Source organism: Ranitomeya imitator, chromosome 2 (genome assembly GCF_032444005.1).
Source record: "Ranitomeya imitator isolate aRanImi1 chromosome 2, aRanImi1.pri, whole genome shotgun sequence".
Lineage (NCBI taxonomy): Eukaryota > Metazoa > Chordata > Amphibia > Anura > Dendrobatidae > Ranitomeya > Ranitomeya imitator.
The window spans coordinates 509,474,282-509,491,712 of NC_091283.1; the positions used below are offsets into that span (position 1 = coordinate 509,474,282).

The 17,431-nt window shown below is 43.9% G+C and overlaps 1 protein-coding gene across 1 annotated transcript in view; it reads left to right on the forward strand.

The window, feature by feature from the left end:
* The first annotated feature begins 428 nt into the window (after positions 1–428).
* STAC2 (SH3 and cysteine rich domain 2) overlaps positions 429–17,431 on the forward strand; it is a 124,351-nt gene continuing 107,348 nt past the window's right edge. Inside the window, exon 1 of the mRNA XM_069751672.1 lies at positions 429–1,401. Within this exon, the coding sequence (XP_069607773.1) occupies positions 1,309–1,401 (93 nt within the window). The 5' untranslated portion in view covers positions 429–1,308. The remainder of the gene's footprint in view (positions 1,402–17,431) is intronic.

Below are 17,431 nucleotides of genomic sequence, written 5' to 3' on the forward strand. Positions count from 1 at the left end.
TCTGATATAGATATGTTGGATTATCTACCAAGAATACATGCTCAGTGATGTGCTACACACATTAGATTATTGGTAAATCCTGATGTCTGAAGCCTCATCTCTCCTACCTTTGTTAGGATAAACTCAAGTCAGAGATGTCTCATATTTTAAAACATGAATTCACAAGAAACAGCCTATAATAGATTATTAGTGGAAAGTTGCTCTATATCTGTCTGGACATGACTATTATATTTCTGTAATGCTTTATTACGGTATATTAAAAATAAGTTTCCTCCTATAACTATTCACCCATTCTTTGTACTGGCACAATACCCTGCCCTCAATTTGGACCCAATCAGAATGAAGGGTGTGGTGAAGAATTATCATATGAAAAGCAGAGGAGGGTGCCATGGGTGGTGCTATAAGACGACAAGCGCTAGGGGCATGGGGAGTGGAAAGACAATGGGACTAGAAGAGGTGGAAATATAGGGACAGACAGCAATAGATAACCCTGAAATTGCAAAGCAGAGTAAGAGACAGGGGATCTCTTGGGTATGTGAATGACTGAGGGGCAGAGTGGCAGCCAAAAAGGAGATATTGCAATAGAAAAGCACAAAAGAATTTCATCCTTGCAATAATAAAAGAGGCAGCGGATACCAAGAGAGGAGCTCTGCAGCAGAGCATGGGATAGACAGACTGCAGCACTGAGAGCAGAGGAGAAAGATAGAGTCTGCAGCAAAGAGGGGGGCAGAGCAGAGAAGGGAGGGAGAAAGAGAGATTGCAGTGGAGGAAGAAGAAAGAGTAGAAAGAGGAGACAGTGGCAGGGATTAGATAACAGAGGCTACAGCTTTCCCAAACAACTGTGTACTTGTGACACTGAGAAGATAAAAGACAAGACTGCATAGACATCTCCATACACTACTGGCACTCGAGCCCAAGTGACTGCTGTCCATCAAGTTGGTGCTAGAATTTAGCGAGTAGTACTGCTCTATGGAACAAGGTACATCAGACTGAGAACAAGAGAGCCACCCTAGGAGGGTGGTGAGGATCTACTAACCTCAGAAGCCCCTGGGACCTGAGCCTCTGTGGGAGAAAGCATAAGAGAATTATCCACAAGGAAGCTGTGCTACTGGGCTCTGAGACAACTACAAGAACTATTCTAACCAATATGAGAAGGAGCCCATGAAAAGCCAAGACAGAAGGCATCTACATACTACATATCACAGCAGGTGACATCTACAACACCTCCTCTACAACCATCTACAGCACAGCATCAGTTCAACCTGAATCATATCATCACAAGGTACTGCAGGAACCCTGTTGGAGAACATGACGGAAATAACAGAAATCGACCCACAGAATTCAGAGCCAAGGCCACCAGTGACCAGCACCAGCGGAGGGTGTGGACTCCCAGAGAGCAAGGTATCCTTGAAAAGACACCTTCATTCACCAACCATCCAAAAGCACTCTCACATCTCATCTGCATCATACAACTTTCTTAGTGCTCCCTCCAATGCACACCCATATTACTAAAAATGTATTGAGTACTCATGTCTTCCATTGTGCAACAGAGGGACGAATTAAACCAGTATTTCAATCAATCAATTTAAGGATGTTATTCTGAAATGGGCTCTCAGGAAGGATTACCAGGGCATTCTCCATAAATCCCACTTACGCATTATTAGCACAAGTATTTCTATAATCTCTTTTTTCCAGTATATCTGCCTTCTGGCTTGCTTGGGATTATCATGATCGCACTCATAACCTCACATTATAATATACCTGGATCACTTTTTTGTTTCTGTACTGGTTACTTTACTGTCTCTCGAAAGCCACTTAGGCAGCTTCTTGACCTACTTTATCCATTTGCCAACTACATGCATTTCGCATCATCTCTGATATAGTGAATTACAGTCCGCACAGTAGCAGGTTCTCACATGAATATCTAATTATGTCTCCCGTCGTAATCCAGTTACGGTATGTATGTCTCCATTGTCTGTAAAGTTGCCTTGTCGGTAATTTTCATCGTTTACATTTGTATCGGCAGTATCCAGGCACATCACTTACCACCTCATTGGAATATAGCTTTTGTTATAGCCCCCTGCCCATTGACGTAATGTTGCCGATTTAACCTTATGCTTACCATAATCATAACATCCTTCTTCTTAACTGTCAGTGTATTATTTTCTGTCATTTTCTAAGCTATCCAAAGGTGGACACTCAACACGGAAACGTGTCTGATTCTGATTCAATCATTATGTATTGACTATATCCTATTTCATTCATCTTTCTAGGTCTAATTTTAACTCTATAATTTATTCTTTCACCACAAATTCCAGTGTGCTCTATCATTAGATTGGCCATTTCCAGATCATTTATAACTGAATTTATCCTGGTATCTCTTATCCGTAAGAAACACCAGTCTCCCCAGTCAATACTGATACCCAGAGTATGCTTCTTTTTGAGGAGTTTTTAGAGTTGGTTTGCTCAAAACAAAGTCTGAAAATCATCCTATTCATTTCCATTGTAAATCCATTCTGCTGTTCTTATGTTCAGTCTTTGTCCAAGTTCACATGTTCAGTATTTGGTTAGTATTTTACATCAGTATTTGTAAACCAAAACTTGAAAAACTGTTCAAAATCACATCAGAAAAGGAAAAACTCATCAAGGAAAGGGCATTTCCTAAAGCAGTTTACAAATGAAAACTCATTGTTTTTGACCCCCTAAAAAAACTCTGTATGTCCATACCCTCACAGTTATGTGCTCTTCTTCTACTACCCACATCTTTATATCCCAAGTTAAAATAATCAGACAGACCCGACACCATGATCTAGAATATGAGATTTTCTAGTTTAATTGATTTATATATTACATTGAGCTGTCAATGAAATTTAAAGTATCATGTGTATAATCCTAACAGACGTAATGTAAGTGCTTAAGAACAGGCACAATTTTTGACCTACTAATCTACTTTTTCCTGGTCACGGAACTAAATTTTTACAAGCTATTAAAAACGGCAGTAAGGCTACTTTCACACTGGCGTTTTTTTTAATACGTTGCAATGCGTCGTTTAGGGGAAAAAATGCATCCTACAAAGTTGTTTGCAGGATGCGTTTTTGCCCCATAGAGTTACATTACCGACGCATTGCGACGTATCGACACACGTCTTGCGACGGTTGCGCCGTGTTGTGGCGGACCGCCGGGAGCAAAAAACGTTGAATGTAACGTTTTTTGCAGCCGACAGACTGCTTTTTCCGACCGCGCATGTGCGGCCGGAACTCCGCCCCCACCTCCCCGCACCTTACAATGGGGCAGCGGATGTGCCGGAGAAATGCATCCGCTGCACCCATTGTGCGGCACAACAAACGCTAGCGTCGGAATCCGACGCTAGTGTGAAAGTAGCCTAACCCTGTTAATCACTTGTTCGAAAATATTCGTTCTGCTGATACTAGTTACGGTGGGAGCATATGTCATAGTCTAAGGCTGTGTGCAGTGAGTTTTTTGAGTTTTTCAAGTGTAAATTGTTTCAGGAAATTCTTTTTTTTGTGGAGTTTTCTAGGCTTTTTTTGTCCTTAAGAGTTTTTTGCTAGCGTTTTATTAATGTTTCGTGAAGCTTTTTTCTTAAACGTTTTGTCATATTGTTTGTGGGCAATCTTCTCTTGTTTTTTCATCTATAAGGGCCATGTTCCCACTGAGGTTTATATTGTTGTTGTTGAGGCGGACAAGTTTTCTAGTGCAAACCATATCAATAAATGCTCCTTCTTGGGGTATGTGTACATGGCATTTTAAGACACCAGGGCACCTGTCAGGGTTATCCTAGGCAAAGCCATTTTAGGAAAAAGTCTGTGGTCAAGCGCATAGCAAATGTGGTGCCAATATTCAAAAAGGGCTCTAAAAGTGAACCTGGAAATTATAGGCCAGTAAGTCTAACCTCTATTGTTGGTAAAATATTTGAAGGGTTTCTGAGGGATGTTATTCTGGATTATCTCAATGAGAATAACTGTTTAACTCCATATCAGCATGGGTTTATGAGAAATCGCTCCTGTCAAACCAATCTAATCAGTTTTTATGAAGAGGTAAGCTATAGGCTGGACCACGGTGAGTCATTGGACGTGGTATATCTCGATTTTTCCAAAGCGTTTGATACCGTGCCGCACAAGAGGTTGGTACACAAAATGAGAATGCTTGGTCTGGGGGAACATGTGTGTAAATGGGTTAGTAACTGGCTTAGTGATAGAAAGCAGAGGGTGGTTATAAATGGTATAGTCTCTAACTGGGTCGCTGTGACCAGTGGGGTACCGCAGGGGTCAGTATTGGGACCTGTTCTCTTCAACATATTCATTAATGATCTGGTAAAAGGTTTACACAGTAAAATATCGATATTTGCAGATGATACAAAACTATGTAAAGCAGTTAATACAAGAGAAGATAGTATTCTGCTACAGATGGATCTGGATAAGTTGGAAACTTGGGCTGAAAGGTGGCAGATGAGGTTTAACAATGATAAATGTAAGGTTATACACATGGGAAGAGGGAATCAATATCACCATTACACACTGAACGGGAAACCACTGGGTAAATCTGACAGGGAGAAGGACTTGGGGATCCTAGTTAATGATAAACTTACCTGGAGCAGCCAGTGCCAGGCAGCAGCTGCCAAGGCAAACAGGATCATGGGGTGCATTAAAAGAGGTCTGGATACACATGATGAGAGCATTATACTGCCTCTGTACAAATCCCTAGTTAGACCGCACATGGAGTACTGTGTCCAGTTTTGGGCACCGGTGCTCAGGAAGGATATAATGGAACTAGAGAGAGTACAAAGGAGGGCAACAAAATTAATAAAGGGGATGGGAGAACTACAATACCCAGATAGATTAGCGAAATTAGGATTATTTAGTCTAGAAAAAAGACGACTGAGGGGCGATCTAATAACCATGTATAAGTATATAAGGGGACAATACAAATATCTCGCTGAGGATCTGTTTATACCAAGGAAGGTGACGGGCACAAGGGGGCATTCTTTGCGTCTGGAGGAGAGAAGGTTTTTCCACCAACATAGAAGAGGATTCTTTACTGTTAGGGCAGTGAGAATCTGGAATTGCTTGCCTGAGGAGGTGGTGATGGCGAACTCAGTCGAGGGGTTCAAGAGAGGCCTGGATGTCTTCCTGGAGCAGAACAATATTGTATCATACAATTATTAGGTTCTGTAGAAGGACGTAGATCTGGGGATTTATTATGATGGAATATAGGCTGAACTGGATGGACAAATGTCTTTTTTCGGCCTTACTAACTATGTTACTATGTTACTATGTTACTATGTCTTTTCTCTAAAGTGTCTGCCATAGTTTTTGCTCCACCGCCATAGGTTTTTTTCTGTATTTTAAACTATAATTAGCAAGCGGTTTTCTAGTGGAAGCTATCCAGAAAATGAACAAGCAATTTCTTTTATCCATTTCCACTATCCACAAACTTTCTGAACCCTGAAGCAGTTAAAAGATGTTTCAGAAGACTGAACTGAACATGTGCACAGCAATGTCATTTTTACATTGTTGTGCATTATGTAACTTTTTTTGGCGGTTTTGCGGTGCTTTTTCAGTTGGGTTCCAGGTGGAATTTACCTGAAAAAGATCTTGTGTGCACATACCCAATATTGTCCTTAAAAGTTCAAAACTCTTAAAAAATGTGGAGGTTCTGCTCGGTTTCTGCTACGAAAACTCAGCAAAAAGACTCAGGGCCCAATTAATTAACACTCGCCAGTATTAATGGGTGTGCAGGAGTAAGATGCCCCAAATTCATTAAGAGGCCGAAGCCCCTTAATGATTTAGCCGTATCTCATCACTGGTGTGTACAACCATGTTACTCCAGTATGGGACAGGAGTACATGTTTAGTGTAAGTTGATGGCACAACAGTTGAAGAATTTGTTGAGTGGACTGCACCATATCCCATCCATGTACTGCCTATTTTGGTGGAGCTGGCCTGCACTGGTGTGAAACCCCTCCAAAACAAGTTGTACGTTTTTTGCACAACTGTGAAGTGAAAACAATTTGATGAATCCACACACTATATATTCACACTTCACGTTTTTCCTGTTGTAAAAAACGCTGTTTTCCAGGCAGAAGACGCTTCAGGAATCAGTCCTTTTCTTGGTAGTTTTGTAAACCTGAAATGCCTTTGTTTAGTATGTTTATGTAATTTCCTAAGTGCTTGTTTTTTCCTGCAGGCACTTTCCATAGTTTTTTGGGATGTGTTTTGTGCTAGAATTTTTCAGGTCATTTTTCTTCTCCGTTCAACAATGATGAAACCAATAGCGGATTCTGAAGGAAAAATTCTGGGGAAAATGCTCAAAAAAGACGCCTGGCAACTTGCAGGCACATTTTAACCTCATTAACTTCCATTATAAAGTATTGAAAAGTATTGAGCATCATCCTAGTGGAAAATGTCATAAGGCCGGGGTCTCACTACCGTAGAATACAGACGAGTGCTATGCGAGAAAACATTGCATAGCACTCGGCCAGTGTTAATCTATGGGGCAGCTCACATCACTGTATTTTGTCTCAGGCGTATTCTACGTATATCTACATATATCGTACGAGTCTCACCAATGCAAGCCTATGGGTGCAAGAAAAAAAACGGACACCACACGGACCCTCAGTGTGACTTGAGAAAGGGGTATACATTTTCCTCATTTCAGCCCATTGAGCCATTAAATTCAATGGGGAAAATCAGTGAGAAATGTAAAGCCATACGCATTACATACGGATGACCATACAAAGAACACTCTTACGACTCTCGGCAGGGAGACTCCGACCGATTTTCCATATGTTAAGTGTAACCCCAGCCTAAGAGTGTACATGTCACTTCATTTATTGATCGGCATCTTTGAAAGCCTAAAGAGTTTAATATTCAGTGGCTTGTGAAAGTATTATCCCCTTGACTTTTTACCTATTTTGGTACATTACAACCTGTGTATAAATATTTTTGTAATCCGATTTGTGTGTGATGCTCTTAATACTCTAAGTTGGTGAAGTGTGAAAAATATAGACATAAATTAAATTTATGGGATCAAATAACTAAAAATGTGACTGTGGGTGTCACGATCCAATTTTGGATTTGTGGCAGATCTGGTTTGCTTCAGTTTAATACCTTTTTTCCTTTTTGGTCATCGGGGGTTAATGCAGTTTTTCCCCCTCTGGTGGCCGCTCGTGTTATTGCATTGCTTCTGGCTCAGCTGATGTTTGTGGTGACCACTCCCTCCATCCTTTAAAAGGTCACCTGATTCATCAGCTGATTGTCGGTGTTAGTTCATTCTTCAGCAACCAAGCCAGGAGTAGGAGCTAGCTGGGAACTGTTGTTCTGCTGCTGTGTCCGTTTCATCTGGTGTTTCTTCCTGCTGTGCTGTGCCTTGCAGCATTAAGCTAAGTGTAATTTACCTTTTCCTTTTCTGTTTTAGTTATATTTTTACTCTGGTGCAGTCCACCTCTCTTGGGGGGGGAGAGGGGGTCACTTATAGGGTCTGCACAGGAGACAGGGATACGCTGGTGGCTCGGGCCTCCCAACCTTCATAGGTACCCCTGAGATAAGGGAAAGTCAGGGTCCCTTATAGTGGCAGGGACAGGTACGGGTTCCAATACGCCGTCCTGCCTCTTTAACGCCGTAAACGGCGTGACATTAACACCGACCCTCACATTTTTTCTGGTGAACCATGGCTCAGATGCAGGCCTTTGCCCAAGTGCTTCAGACCCTCACTAACGAGTTTAAGGGGCTGCATGGTGAGGTGGTGCAGCAGTTGGTGGGGTTTTGGGCTTCGGCCCAGGTACATGCTCAACCAGAGCCCAAGATATCTCTTCCTGACAGGTTCTCTGGAGGGAGAGATAAATTTTTGGTTTTTAAGGAGGCCTGCAAGTTATACTTCAGGCTCCGCCCTCGTTCATCAGGGAGTGAGGAATAACGGGTGGGAATCATAGTTTCCCTTCTTAAAGGTGATCCCCAATCCTGGGCCTTCTCCCTGCCGACCAGTTCTCCATCTCTACGGTCAGTGGACGAGTTTTTTGCGGCTCTGGCGCTGGTATATGGCGACCCGGACGGCGTCTCCTTGGCGGAATCCCGACTCCACAAGATCAAGCAGGGGGCTCGGCCGGCGGAGGAGTACTGTTCAGAGTTCAGGAGGTGGGCCACTGACACACAGTGGAATGACCCTGCCTTTAGGAGCCATTTTGTGCAGGGTTTGTCCCCTAGGTTGCAAGATACTCTGGTACAGTATGCCGCTCCCAAGTCATTGGAGGCCGCCATGTCCCTTGCCATCCGGATGGACAGACGTTTGAGGGAGAGCCATACACCAAATGTGCCCCCGGTAGTCCTTGCTAGGGAGGAGGAAACACCTGATCAGGTGGACAAACCCATGCAGGGGGGAGGAGTTGCTTCCCAAATGGGGTTGTCCGGGGTTCACCGTGGTGTGGGGGCATGTTTTTACTGTGGGCAGACTGGTCATTTTATCAATGTCTGCCCAGCTCGCGCCGAGATACCTGTTCCATCTAAAAAGCCACGTCTCCCTGGTTGTGTGGAAGGAAGCGACCAGGGAGTGTATATTTCCTCTATTTTCTCGTCTCAGTGTACCTTACCTGCTGAGGTGGTTGTAGGTGGGATAACTGAGAATATTCCGATGCTTGTGGACAGTGGAGCAGGAGTCAATTTGGTGGATGCTCATTTTGTCCAGAACCATGGCCTGATGAGTAGGTCGCTAGCTAGACCCCTAAGCGTTCAGGCCATTGACTCTGTCCCGCTCAGCCAGGGGAGCATTACCCAAGTCGTTGACAAGATACATTTGCGTATAGGGGCTTGTCATGAAGAGTTCCTGTCATGCTATGTCTTGGAGAACACACCAACTCCCATTGTCTTAGGTCTCTCTTGGTTGAGTAAACACAACCCGGTCATTGACTGGCAGTCCAGAGAAGTAGTCAGCGGTCCAGAGAAGTAGTCAGCTGGGGTCAGTCGTGTAAGGACTGCTATAAATAAAGATGGCGTGCACTCTTAAATCAAAAGAGACAGGTGCAGGCTGAACCTGGATACCATCCAGTAGACCAATTGATTCATAGAAAAACAGCCGCACACAAATATTTGGAGTTTTTTTCAAATGCAAAGAAGGAGAGTAATTTATTGAATTCACCACAAAAGTATAGTAGCGTAGAGGTAACGTTTCGGCCCCAAGGCGGGCCTTTGTCAAACCTCACTTGTTGTAGAGAAAGGTATGGTAAAGAAGGACCCCGCAGAGACGGGACAGACAATGGAGATAAGCAGGCTCCAACAGGAGAGAACACTGGACGATGCGTGGAATGCTTGGAGGCTAAAGCAAGAAAAGTGATCCCAGTCAGGGCTGCGGGTCCGGGTTGTAGAGGTACCTGTGGCGATGTCAGTGAAAATCAGTGAGAAATGTAAAGCCATACGCATTACATACGGATGACCATACAAAGAACACTCTTACGACTCTCGGCAGGGAGACTCCGACCGATTTTCCATATGTTAAGTGTAACCCCAGCCTAAGAGTGTACATGTCACTTCATTTATTGATCGGCATCTTTGAAAGCCTAAAGAGTTTAATATTCAGTGGCTTGTGAAAGTATTATCCCCTTGACTTTTTACCTATTTTGGTACATTACAACCTGTGTATAAATATTTTTGTAATCCGATTTGTGTGTGATGCTCTTAATACTCTAAGTTGGTGAAGTGTGAAAAATATAGACATAAATTAAATTTATGGGATCAAATAACTAAAAATTGGCACGCGCTTCCTGACTGTGGGTGTCACGATCCAATTTTGGATTTGTGGCAGATCTGGTTTGCTTCAGTTTTGTGGAGAACACACCAACTCCCATTGTCTTAGGTCTCTCTTGGTTGAGTAAACACAACCCGGTCATTGACTGGCGGTCCAGAGAAGTAGTCAGCTGGGGTCAGTCGTGTAAGGAGTGCTGTCCAGGAGCTACAATCTCTGCCGTCCTTCTACAACCTACCCCTTCTTCTCCTGTGGGGGCAGTAGAGGTGTTTGAAGGAAGTAGGGACAAGACTCTACCCTCATTACATTCTAACCCGGTATGTCAGAGACCTCTTAGGAGGAGGGGTCGGAGGAGGGTGGTGGTTCTCTCAGTGCATAGTGGGGGTGTGAGTTTGGTGACACAGGGGGACGCCTCTGTTGTCGGTTCTATAAAGAGTTCACCATCTTGTGGCAGACGCATGCGTGAAAATAAACGTTCAGGTCCGGACCTGTGTGTGAATGATTACGTATGGGTGTCCACCAAAAACATCAGGTGGAAGTGTGGAACTGGAATCTGGAGTTCGAGGGTAATCGGGCCATACCGGGTGTCAGCCATTATCGGTCCGAAGACTTACCAGTTGGAGTTACCCTCTGTAATGCCCATACACAACTCATTCCACAGGTCGGCGCTCTGGAGATTTGTGCCGCCTACGTTGTCATCTCCAATGTGCTGTGTCCACCGTAAACCTAAGAGTCAGGTGACTGAGGAGGTGAACTCTGGTGAATCGAGACGTTCTCACTGTAGGTTGTTTACTGGTGAGGTCCAGTGTTGAGGGTCCAGAGGCCCCTCATTGAAAGGGGGGTACTGTCACGATCCAATTTTGGATTTGTGGCAGATCTGGTTTGCTTCAGTTTAATACCTTTTTCCCTTTTTGGTCATCGGGGGTTAATGCAGTTTTTCCCCCTCTGGTGGCCGCTCGTGTTATTGCATTGCTTCTGGCTCAGCTGATGTTTGTGGTGACCACTCCCTCCATCCTTTAAAAGGTCACCTGATTCATCAGCTGATTGTCAGTGTTAGTTCATTTTTCAGCGACCAAGCCAGGAGAAGGCGCTAGCTGGGAACTGTTGTTCAACTGCTGTGTCCGTTTCATCTGGTGTTTCTTCCTGCTGTGCTGTGCCTTGCAGCATTAAGCTAAGTGTGGTTTACCTTTTCCTTTTCTGTTTTGGTCATATTTTTACTCTGGTGCAGTCCACCTCTCTTGGGGGGGAGAGGGGGTCACTTATAGGGTCTGCACAGGAGACAGGGATACACTGGCGGCTCGGGCCTCCTAACCTTCATAGGTACCCCCGAGATAAGGGAAAGTCAGGGTCCCTTATAGTGGCAGGGACAGGTGCGGGTTCCAATACGCCGTCATGCCCCTTTAACGCCGTAAACGGCGTGACAGTGGGTTTCAGCCGCCATACCCCAGCGCAGACATAGCTCTCGCCACCTTCAGTCTGTTTAAAGTGTCATCCCCTGTGAGTATTGACTACTCATCTTCCACTTCAATAACACAGCATTTATCCGATGAAGGTCCATGCAGACTGAAACATTATCCACTAGCTGTTGATCCACGGACAGTAAATAAATTTACCTTTTTTTGCAACATATCCTTTTGAGTGCCAAGTTTCATTACTACTGCTAAAAACTGGCACGTGTAAGTGTATTCACCCCTTTTGCTATGTCACCCCTAAAAAATTCTGGTGCAAGCAATTACCTTTATAAGTCACTTGCTTAGTTAAAAGAAGTCCCCCTGTGTGCAATCTAAGTGTCACATGGTCTGTCAGTATGTACACACCTTTTCTGAAAGGCCATAGAGGCTGCAACACCATTAAGCAAGAGGCAACAGTAACCACATATCACCATGAAAACAAAGGAGATCTCCAAACAAGTCAAGGACAAAGTTGATGAGAAGTAAAAGTCAGGGTTGGGTTATAAAAAAAAAAAAAAAAAAAAAAAAAAAAAAAAAAATCCCAATCTCTGATGATCCCCCAGGGAACCATCAAACCCATTATCATCAAATGGAAAGAACATGGTACCACAACAAACCTGCCAAGAGATGGCTGCCCACCAAAACTCTCAGCCCGGGTAAGGAGAGCATTAATCAGAGAGGCAGCACAGAGACCAAAGGTAACCCTGAAAGAGCTGCAGAATTCCCAAGCTGAGACTCGAGTATCTGTTCATATGACCACAATAAGCCAGACACTCCATAGAGGTGGCCTTTATGGAAGAGTCGGCAGAAAAAAGCCTTTACTTACAAAAATTGTAAGCATCGTTTTGAGTTTACCGAAAGACATGTGGGAGACTCCCCAAATGTATGGAGGAAGTTGCGATTTTGAGATAAGACCAAAATTGAACTTTTTGGCCATCAAGGTAAATGCTGTGCCAAGCCAATACAGCTCATCGCTCCAATAACACCATCCCCACAGTAAAACAGGGTGGTGGCTGCATCATGATCCAAAACATACTGCTAAAGCCACACTTGAATGATTTAAAGGGAAACACGTAAATGTTTTGAAGTGGCCTTGTCAAACCCAGACATTCATCCAATTGAGAATCTGTAGTCAGACTTGAAGATTGCTGTTCACCAGAGGAAACCATCTAAGGCTAGGTTCCCATTGCGTTAATGGGTTAACGCTAGCTGACTCCGTTACATGGCGAAATTGTCGCAATTAACGCCATGCAACGGATCCGTTAGCGCACCCATTGATGGCAATGTGCTAACGGATTTCTAGCGCATCGCTAGCGCATGCCATTTTCGGCACGCGCTAGCGATGTCCGTTAGTTTCGGATGGACCGTGGACACTGCTTGCAGCGTCCGAGGTCCATTCCTCGCTGGCGCAGATCGGGTATCTGCGCTAACGGGATCGGCAAACGCAATCCCTTTTGGGACATTGCGTTAGCGCAGTCCGTAGCGCTATGCGCTAAACAGACTGCCCTAACGCAATGTGAACCTAGCCTAACTTGAAGGAGCTGGAGCAGTTTTGCCTTGAGGAATGGGAAAAAATCTCAGTGGCAAGATGAGGAAAACTCATAGAGATTGACTTGCAGGTGTAATTGCCTCAAAAGAAGGCTCTACAAACTACTGACTTTAGGCAGATGAATAGTTATGCACACTAAAGTTTTCACTGATTTTGTCCTACTTATTGTTTGCCTTACAATAAAAAGAAAACCAAATGTTCACAGTTGTAGGCATGTTCTTTACATGACCTGAGGCAAACCCTAAAAAAAAGTGAAATTCCAGGTTGTAGGGAACCAAAACATGAAAAATGCCAAGGGGGTGATTACTTTCCAAAGCCACTGTTTGTTAAAAAAAAAACTTAAAATATGAACAGCAAATCTTTTTCCCACATTTTTTTTTTCTGCTATTTTTTTGAGCGGACAGTGTGAACATAACTTATCATTAAAGAATGCGTTTTGTCACTGAGAGATTCAGTCAGTTTACACTGAGCAGAAATATGTAACTTTGTATGTTATATGGAGTTACAAGTTAAACAAGTGGTCAGAAAAGCTTTTGTATGGACTGGTGGTCAAGTGGTCATAATTCTCCTTAAAAGGGATGTCTCAACGTCACTTCTTTTGGAGCGCACCTCTCCCAGCTGCTGGCTTACTGCTTTGCCAGGAGCAGTGCATTCCTGAATATTGACAGTTTGGACCACCGACATGGTATGCCTGAATAAACTCTCCAACCTTCTAGCAGAGGCATTTTTGCCTCTGTAGCATGCTAGAAGAAAAAGGCCACTCTAAAACATAGAGCCTCTTAGCAGCGCTAGCTCCTTGTCTAGCTACCTGATCACTCTGAGACCACAGGTTGGTTGGTCAATGAGGCAAAAAAGCGGTACACTACAAAAATGAAAAATCTCTAAATTTGTTTGATTAGTGAGGATGTTTAATAAGTAATTTGCAATGCTGCTTGTTTAAGCCACATGAGAACCTGTGACAACCCCTTTAAGGGTTTGTGCTACCCGTGATTTTCATGGATAGCATTCGTACCCATGATATTCTATGTGGCTGTGCACATGACCAATTTTTTTTACTCGAGCCAAGTAGTCCGAGGAAAGACATCAGAGACTTATCCTATTTTTTTTATCAGAGTGTCAGATCAAAGCCTGAAATGCAATCTATGAGAACAACTGATGCTGCTCTGATCAAAGTCCAATTGGAATAATTGGACCGCTTTTTCTCGGATGGAAAGGAAATGGTCATGTGCACCTAACCTAACAGAGTTTTTGATTTTGGGCAATCCTTTTTACTTTACTGTTCATAAGAATAAGATGATCTCCCTTACTGAGATCCCTTATTAACAGCTATTTTTCATGGGAAACCACAGAATCCAATGTCCCCCACAACTTCACTACAGGCGAAACTAATTATTTCCCAGCTGTCATTGAAATCATTGGATTATTTGTGTAGTGCATGGACATGAGTCCTCCAGAATAAGAGAGGCTTTAAGATAGGTGCTCTACACTGTAGCTTGCTGGCAAATGAGGGTCATGAACGGAGGAACATCCTTTATTTCCTCAAAATTCCTTAGCAGTGAAAATTAGGTTTTAGGAGGAGGCAACATCTTTAAAGACTTTTACACATAATTACTTTTAGAATTACAATATGGACAATTGCATCACCACTATTGATCAGCAAACGAGTTCGGATAACTTGGTATTCGAGCATGCTCGGGTGTTAACTGAGTATCTTGGGCGTGTTCGGATAATATGTTCGATTCCTTGCAGCTGCATGTTTTGCAGCTGTTATACAGCCTCAACACATGCAGGGATTGCCTTTTTGTATTTATGATTGTGTAGCCAAGCCAATGGTTTGTGCAAAATTTGGGGGAAAGCTTTATTTGCAGAGGGGTAACCTAAAGATTCAAGGTCCCAATGAGAAATCTGAAATAAAGCCTAAAGGGACTTTATGCCCCATACAATGGCATGTAAAAGTTTGGGCATTCCTGGTCAAAATTACTGTTATTGTGAACAGTTACTTTTTCATATATAAGCCATCAGGGGCTTAGCTAGAGAATTCTGTAATGCTGTAGATAAGCCCCCGATGTAACCTGAAAGATAAGAAAAACAAGTCAGATTATACTCACCTGGGGGTGCGGTCCGGTCCGATGGGCGTCGTGGTCCTGTGTCTCCTATCTTCATGCGGTAGCCGAGACCCCATAGAACATTATTCGGGTTGGTTTTTATTGTCCCCAATGTTGCAATCGCCATTATTCACCGAATAACGGTGACCGCAAAAAAAAGTCAAATTTTCCATTTATTTCTTTCTCCTCTGATATAATCACATTGATTAATATATAATAAATTATTGTATAATTGTAAGGATAAATGGGCGGCGTTGCCCGATGATGCTGGGGATCACTCGGGCCATCCCATGACGCAGCAAATTTTTAATTCTGATGATTGGTCAGTTGGGGTATATAACGTATGCTGGATCTGATGATGCCACTCCCCCGGAAGAAGGCACACGCTGCCGAAATGCGCGTAGGGGTCGTGGCACCATCAGACCAGAGGTATAGTAGCATTTATATTGTATATACTTGTCTACTGCGCCGCAATGTGGTAATATAGTTTGGGGCAATATATTGTACTATGCCGTGCTGGCAAGAGAGACTTTCTTACCCGAACAATTTATTATATTTATATGGCAGTGAGACATAATGTTGTAACATGCTTACCTCTGGTCTGGGGTGTCTTTATTTAGTACCATCTCCATCATCTCCATTGTTTTTAAGTATTTTGTACATTGTTCTAAAAAAAAATTATATAGTTATTGTACGATGAGGTTCTTGTGCAAGTTTTTGTAGGTCATTATATGTATATTGTACGGGACCGATATAGTAACATAGTAACATAGTAACATAGTTAGTAAGGCCGAAAAAAGACATTTGTCCATCCAGTTCAGCCTATATTCCATCATAATAAATACCCAGATCTACGTCCTTCTACATATCTACATCTTCTATATATAGTTATATATCCCCGAATGGGCATAGGGTGTAACTAGGTTCACCCTGTGTATTGCTTGTCTAATTGGCATTTGGAGGAGTTAATAGCAGTGTCCACTCGTATTGACCTCCGTTTTCATGAGCGGAGGTTAGAGCGAGCCCAGTGTATGCAGAGGTTTCGACTGGCTCCCACCTTCGCCAAACCTTTGGAATCTCCAGTCCAGGCTCCTGAGTCACATGAGGCCATGGAAGTGTCACGAGCGAGATCTAAGTCCCGGACCGCTCGTGCACTCCAGGTTTGTCATGTTTGCCAGCAGACAGGACATCTTGCCACCAGATGTCTCCAGCGGTCGAGGAAACGTCAGCGTCTAGTGGTAGTAAGTGGAGGCACACTAGACACGGCGATGTTTGCCTCCAAATTGTCCTTTAAGGGAACAATAACAATAGGCTCATTCACTCACTCGGTAGAGCTCTGCGTGGATTCTGGGGCGGAGGGCAATTTTATGTCTTCTGCCTTCGCCCAACGTCACGCAATACCCCTGGTTATGCTAGCTCAACCAGTAACTGTACGAGTGGTGAATGGGTCGACACTGCCCTCACAGATAGCGCACCAGACCATCCCTTTTACTCTGTCCATGTTGCCATCCCATGAGGAGATTATATCTCTGCTCATCATTTCTGAGGGAATTGATGAGATCCTGTTGGGGATACCTTGGCTACGGTACCACTCTCATATCGAGTGGTCCTCAGGCAGAATTCTGGGATGGGGTGGATCTTGTGGGGGTAGGTGTCAGAGGGAGTGCGTTCAGGTTGCTACTACAGAGGTACCCGCAGATCTATCCTCTCTCCCCAAGCAATATTGGTCTTATGCAGACGTGTTCTCCAAAAAGGCGGCGGAGACCCTTCCGCCCCATCGCCCCTATGACTGTCCTATTGATCTCTTGCCTGGTGCTGAGCCTCCCCGGGGTCGAGTCTATCCGTTATCTCTTCCGGAGATGGAGGCAATGTCTCAGTACATTCAAGAGAATCTGGCAAGAGGGTTCATCAGGAAGTCATTGTCACCTGCTGGGGCAGGGTTCTTTTTCGCGCAGAAGAAGAATGGGGAACTACGTCCATGCATAGATTATAGGGGTCTTAACACCATCACTGTTAAGAATAAGTATCCTTTGCCCCTGATATCTGAGCTTTTTGATAGGCTACGGGGAGCAAGGGTATTTACTAAATTAGATCTGCGGGGTGCTTACAACCTGATTCGCATCCGTGAAGGGGACGAATGGAAGATGGCTTTTAACACCAGGGATGGGCACTATGAATATCTGGTGATGCCCTTCGGGCTCTGTAATGCCCCAGCCGTTTTCCAAGACTTTGTGAACGACATCTTCTGGGATATGCTTTCCACCTTGGTCGTAGTTTATCTGGATGATATTCTCATCTACTCTCCAGATATAGACTCCCACCGAAGAGATGTTTGCAAGGTCTTCGACCTCCTACGGGCTAACTCCCTCTGTGCCAAGTTGGAGAAGTGTGTGTTTGAGCAGGAGTCCTTGCCTTTCCTTGGCTATATCATCTCTGCCCAGGGATTGGCTATGGATCCTGCCAAGCTACAGGCTGTGATGGACTGACAGGAACCCCATTCTCTCAAAGCGGTGCAGCGCTTTATGGGGTTTATTAGTTACTATCGCCAGTTCATTCCCCACTTCTCAACTTTGGTAG